Below are 9455 nucleotides of genomic sequence, written 5' to 3'. Positions count from 1 at the left end.
TAATTTGGGATCTGTCAGCTCAGCCACCAACGGGACAATTAGTGACTGTTAACAACGCCCCTAATTAACCCCTTGGGCTCCGCTCACCTGTACCTGGGGGGAGGTTGGCACAGACCCTGCTCCGGGGGGCTGCTTTTCCTCGAATTCCGCCGGGGAGGGAAGAGCAGGGGGGGGGGGGGGGGGGGGGGGGGGGGGGGGGGGACAAGCCTTGGTTGTGTGCGGGCAGGACGCCGCGGTGGCGGCCGGGGGGTCCCGGTCGGGGGCAATGCGGGGTGTCCCTGGCCGGTGCCCGCAGCGGGAGGAGGCTTGGAATGCCGTGGGAGCCGTGGCCGTGCCCTGGCCGTGCCCGCTCCCGCTCCTGCTCCTGCGGGGAGCGTTAGGACCCAGCGAAGCCGCCGGCGCGGTGACAAGTCTGGAGCGGCACTGGCGCAGAGTGGCTCCATCGGCAGCGCTGGAATTCTCCGTATCCCTCCCTCGGAGCATCCTCGCCCAGAAAAGGGCTTTTCCCCCCTCCGTTGCCGCCCGGCGGAGCCCCGGGAGAGGGGAGGGACACGCGCGGGGATGCTGGGATCGGCCGGGACGCTGGGAAGCGCCGCTGGATGAGCTGAGAGCGTTGGCCGGGGTTCGGGAATCTCGGGAGCAGCATGGCCCAGGGCAGGAGGCACGCGTCCGGCCGGGTAAGGGGGGGGCTCCCCGGCTCCTGTCGCGACCGATCGCGGCGCCGTGGCAGCGAAAAACCCCTGGATTTGCGCCGAAATCTCGATTGTGCTCCCCGCGCTCCCGCATCCCTGGAATGTGGCACCTCCCTCGCCGACAATAACGCCGGGGGGGGGGGGGGTGGATGCTCCGGGCTGCACCAGGGCCGTGTCCTTTGGCCGGAGTTACCTGCCCGTGCCGGGAATTAACCCCGGCTAATCCCCCCGGTTAATTACCCCGGCTAATCCCCCCCCGGGCATCGCGGCACAGCCTCCCCGGGGCTCGGGCGCAGCCTCCCCGGGGCCGCTCGGCACAAAGATCCCGGGTGTTTTCCTCCCTGCGGCGGGTGTTCCCTCCCTCCGGGCCGCTTTTCCAGGGCTGCACGGAGCTTCCGCGGGGCCTGGCAAAGCGCTTCCAGGTTTTTCCGTATTGCAGCTGCCCCTGGGCCGTGCGGTGCCAGCGGGGCCCCCCCGGCCCGGCCTTTCCCGGGAGTTCCCGTCCCTCCGGCCGCGGTGACATTGTGTCCCGGCCCCGCTGGGCACCGGCAGCACCCTCTCCGTGCCAGCTTGGCAGAGGGACTCCGGGCTGGAGCCGGGCAGGGCAGACCCTTCCCACCGCTCCCTGGGACCCCCAGACCCGCCGTGGGCACCGTGCCCTGGCACGGCTCTGCCCGCCCTGGGATGTGCCAGGCCTGGAGCCGGGGGGATCTGAGCTGTGCCCAGGGAGCAGCTGCCCCTTGGGAAAGGCTCCGGGCTGGGAAGTTGCTTTGCCCACCCTGGGAGGGCTTGAGCTGCCTGCTCCCCAAACCTCCCTGTGTTCCATGGGGGGGGATGAAGGGGTGGAATTCCAGCCTGAGTCCCGGCAGCTCCGTGGGGACACCGTGGTGGCTGTTGGTGTGCCCGGGGGCTCCCGGGGCTGGGGGCACAGGGAGGGAGCTGGGCACTGGCTCCAAGGGCCCGTGGAGACATGGCTCGGCCTGCAGGGTCCTGGGGGTGCTGGGGGGTCCTGGGGGTGCTGGGGGGTCCCAGGGCAGCGTGGCACACCGCAGGCAGGGCACTGTGAGCGGGTTATCCGTGCTCAGCTCACATGGATTTTGGAATGGGCCCTGCAGGCACCGAGGCTGTGCCAGCCCTTCCTGGGGCTGAGGCCACTGGCTGCCCTGGCCGTGTGCCCGGAGGGTTTTGGGGACTCTGTGCCCGATGTCACAGTGTCCAGAGACACCCACAGCCTCCCCGTTTGGCTTCGTGCTCCCCAGCTGGAGTCCAGTGCCACCGTGGTGCTGGGAACCTCATCCTGGTGCCACCATGGGGTGCTGGGGACACTCTCAGTCCCGGGGTGATCCCTCCTTCCCGTGGGGGTGGTGTGGCAGTGCCACGTGCCACCGACTCGCTGCTGACCAGGCTTAAACCCAGCACTGTTTCCAGGTCTTTCCCTGTTCCAGCCGTGCTGGGTCACCCCTGGAATTTGGACCTCGTCAGAGGTGGCTGCTGGGCTCGGGATTCTCCTGAAACTTGTGATCTGAGCTCTGAGTGACAGTTTGAGGCTCAGTTAGTCTCACCTGCCAGCTGAGCCTGGCTGCTGCAGGAGTACACTGAGTATTCCCGGGGTGATCCGCTGGGATGGAGCAGAACACTGACACCGTCACGCTCGGAGGAAACACGGGAATGACCCAAATCGCTGGGAATTCATCCCCTTTGCAGTGGCTCAGACCCAGGATCTCCACGCAGTGGAGCAGACGGTCTGTGGATGTGTGCAATGCTTCAAAAAAGGGGGGAAAATGGAAAAATCGGGATTTCAGAGCGGTGCCAGGCAGGAAGTTGTGGGGAGCAGTGTCCTGGTGGCAGCACAGCCACGGGCTCGTTCCTCACCTGGAGCAACATCCCTGTGGACAGGTGTCCCTGTGAACAGGGTGTGGGACAGGCTACTCCCGGGCCGGTGGGTTCATCCAGCCTGGGACTGTCCTGCCGGGATCTGCCCCGGAGGCTCGGCATTCCCGGGTGCTCCTCTGGCTGCCCCGTGCCCACCACCTGCCCTGTGCCCCCCTCAGATGTCCCCAGCTGGCCCCTGGTGCCCCAGGTGACCAGGACTGCCCAGATTTCCCATTTCCTGGGATTTAGGAGCTCGTTCCCTGTCCGTGTGCCGGGAGCGGTGACGGGGCTGTCACTGTGAGTGGCCCCCGCCGTGTGTGTCCAGCCCTTCTCCCTTCCCGTGTGTTCCCACAGCTCTGCTCCTCCATCCTCTTCCCTCACCATCCCTGCTCACCCCGTGCTCAGCACTGGGGTATCCAGAGCCCTGGGGTATCCAGAGCCCTGGGGTGTCCCACTGGGAAGGTCAGAGGGGATCCATGAGAGTTCTGTGCTCTCCTGCTTTCCCAGATGTGAAGGACTCGGGGAAATGTTTCTGTCAAATTAGTGCTGGTTGGCAACTGTCCCATCGGGGACAGGCTGGGAGAGCTGGGAATGTCCACCCTGGAGAGGAGAAGGCTCCGGGGACACCTTAGGGCCCCTTCCAGTGCCTAAAGGGGCTCCAGGAGAGCTGGAGAGGGACTTGGGACAGGGCATGGAGGGACAGGACGATTGGGAATGGCTTCCCATGGACAGAGGTATCCACAGGGTTTGGGGTGTCTCACACTGATGGATCCTGCCTGGCTGCAGGTGCCCCTGGGACACAGGAGTGAGGAGGATAAAAGCTTCTGACAGTGCTGAGCAGGAACTTTTTGTTTGACTGGGAATTCTGGCTTTTCCTTTGGGCTTTTCTTTGGGCTTCTTATTTTCCTGGAGCTCTGCTCTCACTTGGGACACGATTTTCCAGGTGCAGGTGTTGGCAGGATGCTGCTGCAGCCCTGGCAGCTGGGAGGAGCCAGAACCTGGGGAGACATTTGGCTCTGGAGCAGAAATGTTGCCTTTGAGGTTTTGGGTCTGTTTGTTGGGTGATGGATTCGGGGTTTTAACACGAGAGTGTTTTGTGCCTTTGGTTTCTCCCGGTTGTGTTTGATTTCTCCCGGTTTTGTTTGATTTCTCCCGGTTGTATTTGGTTTCTCCTGGTTGTATTTGGATGGAACATGGAATTCAGGCTGGTGGAAAACTGACATCCCTGGTTTTAGTCCCAGAACTCCCCAAACACGGTGGGTTCACTCAGCATTCCGAGCCCGGGCAGTGACGTGCAAGGGGACAGGATGGTTTGTTGGGGTTCCAGGAACTTCCACAGTCCCCTTGGTTCTTCCACAGGCTGAGAATTCCCTGGATCTCCCAAACCCCCCGTGGTGTCCAGCTGTGGCTGAGGTTTGTCCCCACATCCCCAGGGCCCTTCCCGGCCATTCCCCGCCGTGCTGGGTGAAAGAGCCTCTGTTTTCCTGGGATAAAGGACAGATTCTTCCACTGAAACTGGGCCCAGGGAGGCCAAACCTTGACATTTCTGCACAATGGCCAGAACCAGTGACACACAGGGTGTGGGAAGTGCCAAACTGGTCCCGTTTGAGGACCACTGGGAGCTGGGGGTGAGCGGGAGATGGAGCTGAGCAGGGCAGGGAACACCCCCATTCCCTCTGGGATAGGGGCACTGGGATTGAAAGGTGTCAGAGTTTGAGGAGGGGGCTCCAAGAGAGCAGGAGAGGGGCCTTGGACACAGGATGGAGTGAAAAGACAAGGGGGAATGGCTTCACACCTGGAAAGGGGAAATTTAGAGGGATATTGGGGAGAAATTCTTCCCTGTGAGGGTGGTGAGGCCCTGGCACAGGTTACCCAGAGCAGCTGAGGCTGCCCCTGGATCCCTGGAAGTGTCCAAGGCCAGGTTGGATGGGACTTGGAGCAGCCTGGGCTGGTGGAAGGTGTCCCTGCCCATGGCAGGGGATGGAACTGGGTGGGATTTAAGGTCCCTTCCAACCCAAACCATCCTGGGATTCTGTGATTTCACTCAGACTGGTTTCAGAGAAGGTGTCGAGGGTGGATCCCAACAAACTTCCCTGTGATTTCCATGATCCTGAGGGTCTCCAGTACCCCCTCTGAGACCCCTGAGTCCAATCACTCCCCCAGCACTGCCCAGGCCACCCCTGACCGTGTCCCCAAGTGCCACATCCACAGGGTGTTAAATCCCCCCAGGGATGGGGACTCCCCCCTGCCCTGGGCAGCTGTGCCAGGGCTGCACAGCCCTTTCCAGGGGGAATTTTCCCAATATCCAACCTGAGCCTCCCCTGGCACAGCTGGAGGCCATTCCCTCTGTCCTGGATAATGACACTCACACCTGGAGAGCTGGATGACCGCATTCCCTGGGGGGATACCCTGAGCACAGGGGGTCCCAGGGACACAGTGGGGGCTGAGCCACCGGATCCCCCAAAATCCCAACAGTCCGAAGGGAAGGGACAGTGACCTGTGTCAGAAATGGGCTGCCTGCTCCTGGGCAGGGAATTCCCAGGCTGGAATTCCTGGGCAGTGCTGATATAACGCATAAGATGGAGCAAGATAAGGCCCTGAACTGTGCTGCTCTCGGCCGGGGGTTTTTTTCCCCCTTAAGGCTTATAAAAACGCCATAAAAACGTTATAAAGGGTCATAAATGGGGTTTGTGAGTCCGGCGTGACCAGTGGTGGTGGTTGTGCCGTGGTTTGTGGCTCCTGCTCGGGAGCTGCAATGGCAGGAGCTGCCCTTGGCTGGCTCCCAGCTCAGAGGGGGCGGAGGTGGAGGAAGACGGGGTGTCCCACGCCCAAACCCCCCGTCCCCGTGTCTGTCCCCGTGTCTGGTGTCTGTCCCCGTGTCTGTCCCCGTTCTCACCCCGTTCTCCCCTCTCCCCAGGCCTCCAGCACGGCCAGGATGAGCTCGGAGGGCGGCAGCAGGCCCCTCAAGGTGGGCTCCCGCGTGGAGGTGATCGGGAAGGGGCACCGTGGCACCGTGGCCTACGTGGGGGCCACCCTGTTCGCCACCGGCAAGTGGGTGGGGGTCATCCTGGACGAGCCCCGCGGCAAGAACGACGGCACCGTGCAGGGCAGGAAGTACTTCACCTGCGAGGAGAACCACGGCATCTTCGTCAGGCAGTCACAGGTCAGCAGATCCCGGGAGCCAGGGGGAGCTCATTCCAGGGATTTGGGGGGAGCTGCTGCTGGGATCCTGGGGGGAGCTGCTTCATGGGATTTGGAGGGGTCTGCTTCCGGGGATCCTGTGGGGAACTGCTGCTGGGATCCTGTGGGGAACTGCTGCTGGGATCCTGTGGGGAACTGCTGCTGGGATCCTGGAGGAATCTGCTTCATGGGATCCTGGGGGGAACTGCTTCACGGGATTTGGGGGGATCTGCTTCCCAGGATCCAGGGGGCATCTGCTTCCTGGGATCCTGGGGGGAGCTGCTTCCTGGGATTTGGGGGATCTGCTTCTTGGGATCCTGGGGGGATCTGCTTCATGGGATTTGGAGGGGTCTGCTCCCAGGGATCCTGGGGGAATCTGCTTCATGGGATCCTGGGGGGAGCTGCTCCTGGGATTCTGGGGGAAACTGCTCCTGGGATCCTGGGGGCATCTGCTTCCTGGGATCCTGGGGGGAGCTGCTTCCTGGGATCCTGGGGGAATCTGCTTCCTGGGATCCTGGGGGGAACTGCTTCCTGGGATTTGGGGGGATCTGCTTCCCAGGATCCTGGGGGACATCTACTTCCTGGAATCCTGGGGGGAGCTGCTTCCCAGGACCCTCAGGGGGATCTGCTTCCAGGGATGCTGGGGGGCACTACTCCTGGGATTTGGGGGGAATCTGCTTCCCAGGATCCAGGGGGCATCTGCTTCCTGGGATCCTGGGGGGAACTGCTCCTGGGATCGTGGGGGGAACTGCTCCTGGGATCCTGGGGGCATCTGCTTCCTGGGACTTGGGGAGATCGGCTTCCTGGGATCCTGAGGGGCATCTGCTTCCCAGGATCCTCAGGGGGCTCTGCTTCCTGGATCCTTGGGGGCATCCAATCCTGGGATCCTGAGGGGCTCTGCTTCCTGGGATCCTCGGAGGGATCCACTTCCTGGGACTCTCAGAGGGGCTGTGCTTCCTGGGATCCTTGAGGGGACCCACTTCCTGGGATCCTGGGGGAGATCTGCTTCCCAGGATCCTCGGTGTCCCTCAGTGGGCTCTACTTCCTGGGATCCTTGGGGGGATCCGCTTCCTGGGATCCTCAGTGTCCCTTGGTGGACTCCACTTGCCAGGATCCTCGGTGTTCCTCAGAGGGCCCTGCTTCCTGGGATCCTTGATGGGCTCTGCTTCCCGGGATCCTTGGTGTCCTTCAGTGGGCTCCACTTCCCACCATCCTTGGTGGGCTCTGCTTCCCAGGATCCTCAGGTGCTCATCAAACAGAGGGAACCAGCCCTTCCCACCCGGGTGGGGAGAGAGAAACCAGTTTCCATTGCTCCCAGGGCCGTGGGGTTCCTGGGATTCCCGTCTCCATGTGGGAGGGAGCAGCACACTCCAGGCAGGTGGAACCTCCACACGGATCCTTGAGGTCTTGGTCAGCCCACGGGGTTATTGTGGGGTGTTTCCAGGGGAATGGGGTGAAAACAGCCCGGTGAATTCCAAAGGGTTTTATTCCTCCTCCCAGGGAAGTTCCCAGCCTGCTCAGAGTCACCCCCTGGAGCAGGTGGAGTTTGGGATCGATCTCGGTGTTTGTCTGGAAGCAGAGCCGGGGAATTTGAATTAAACTGTGTTTGCCTGGAAGTGGATAAAACCCCCTGGGTGGGTGCAGCTGCTGACTCTGCTGCTCCTGGGCTGCAGCAGGACCCAGGAGCTCTCCGGGGCAAACACCTTCCAGGTGAATTCCCTGTGTCACCTTCCCAAGGCAGAGGTGGCACTGGAGCCCCCAGCTCCGGGTGTCCCCAGCCCCGTTTCCCAGCCAGATCCTGTCCTCCTCCCTGGAAGAAGGGGCTGCTTTGTGTCCCAGCCCATGGTGTCTCCAGCTCTTCCCACTTTCCTGCTGCCCCTCCGGGCACTGCCAGGACCTTGGCACTGGGTGACACATGGACCCCACTCCCTTGGCCATCCCTCGGCCTCACCTGCCAGCTGGGAAAGGATTCCAGGGGTTTACAGGGAAAACGTGGGGTCTGCAGGACCAGGAGGGTCAGGGGGTGCTGAGCACAAGGCTCAGGGATGGTCTGGATGGGTCTGGGATGCTGCTCCCCAGTTCATCCCATGGATTTCATCCACAGGGATGATGGATGGGGTTTGGAGCAGCCTGGGCAGTGGGAGCTGTCCCTGCCCAGGGCAGGGGGTGGCACTGGCTGGGATTTAAGGTCCTCCCCAACCCAACCCTGTCTGGAATTCTGGAGCTCTTTTGCCATGGAGCCAGGCTGGGAGAGTTGGGAATGTCCAACCTGGAGAAGAGAGGGCTCCAGGGAGAGCTGAGAGCCCCTTGCAGGGCCTGAAGGGGCTCCAGGAGAGCTGGAGAGGGACTGGGGACAAGGCAGGGAGGGACAGCACACAGGGAATGACTTCCCACTGCCAGAGGGCAGGGAGAGATGGGATATTGGGAAGAAGATCCTCCCTGTGAGGGTGGTGAGGGGCTGGAATGAATTTCCCAGAGCAGCTGTGGCTGCCCCTGGATCCCTGGAAGTGTCCAAAGCCAGGTTGGAGCAACCTGGGCTGGTGGAAGGTGTCCCTGCCCACGGCAGGGGGTGGCACTGGGTGGGATTTAAGTTCCCTTCCAACCCAAACCATTCCAGGATTCTCTGGCTGTACCTGGGCTGGACATTCCAAACACGACTGTTCCTTTTTTGGTGTGTGGAACCATCATCCCTGACTCTGATTTTGGTTTTTAAGCTGAGCTCCCCGGTGGGAGGTGCTCATGGATCAGGCAGATTCCTGCAGGGACAATCCGGGAGGTGCTGATCTGAGGCACGAGGGTGGTTCTCCCACAGGGATCTAATCCCTTCCAGCCCGGTTTTCCATGTTTATCCGGCAAAAATGTGTCCAAAAATAGTTCACAAAGAGAAATCCCTGAACCTGTAATGGATATTCAGGGCTGTCAAATCCAGACCTTTGGCTTTCCTCATTACCTGTGTGAATATTCCTTATTCCAGACGGGAATAAAAGCCTGTGGCTGTTCTCAGGGAGCCTGTGGAAGGAGGATGTTTGATGGCAAAGCTGGAATGATGAAATCAAAAATTTGTGCCAAAAACGTGGGATCTGCTCTGCTGATCCCACTGCCAGAGGGACCCACTCCCTGGACTCCCTGTTTGGGAATTTTTGGCAATAATGGTCGTTGTCCTTTCTCCAGATCCAGGTGTTTGAGGATGGAGCCGACACAACGTCCCCAGAAACCCCGGAATCTGCTGCCATGAAGGTCCCCAAGAGAGGTACAGCCTGGCTGGGAAATCCTTCCCAAAGGGGCGGGAATTTTGTACTGGAGGGAATGGGAAATTATTCCCCAAGGGGATGGGAATCCTTCCTGGAGAGATGGGAGATCCCACCTGAAGGGATGGGCAGTAGTTTCCAGATGGAATGTGAAATCCTTCCTGGAGAGGTGGGAAATCCTTCCTGGAGGGAGTGTGAAATCCTTCCTGAAAGGGTGGGAATCCTTCCCAGATGGAATGGGAAGTCCTTCCTGGAGAGAGGGAGCTCTTTCTGGTGGGAATCCTTCCTGGAGGGTTGGAAACCCTTCCCGGAGGGATGGGCACATGGAATGCAGCCCTGACCCACCCCGAGGCTCTGGAATTGCAGTGTCCGTGTCTCCAGCCCCATTCCCACCCCTGGGCAGTGATCCCTCCACTGATCATTCCTTCCCCATTCCCACCCCTGGGCAGTGATCCCTCCATGG

At 61.3% G+C, this 9455-nt stretch overlaps 1 protein-coding gene across 1 annotated transcript; it reads left to right on the top strand.

Annotated features, from left to right (window-relative positions):
• Positions 1–424: 424 nt before the first annotated feature.
• Positions 425–9038, top strand: LOC113962605 (dynactin subunit 1-like; the record flags this gene model as incomplete). Its single annotated transcript, XM_027673365.1, has 3 exons — positions 425–677; positions 5482–5727; positions 8916–9038. Coding segments are annotated over exons 1-3 (402 nt in total), but the record flags the coding sequence as incomplete, so codon positions are not given.
• Between the last annotated feature and the right edge of the window lie 417 nt (positions 9039–9455).

This window comes from Neopelma chrysocephalum, unplaced genomic scaffold, assembly GCF_003984885.1.
Source record: "Neopelma chrysocephalum unplaced genomic scaffold, ASM398488v2 Primary Assembly neopelma1_183159, whole genome shotgun sequence".
Classification (NCBI taxonomy): Eukaryota; Metazoa; Chordata; class Aves; order Passeriformes; family Pipridae; genus Neopelma; species Neopelma chrysocephalum.
The sequence above is the reverse complement of the archived record's forward strand: the minus strand, read 5'-3'. Positions and strand labels throughout refer to the sequence as shown.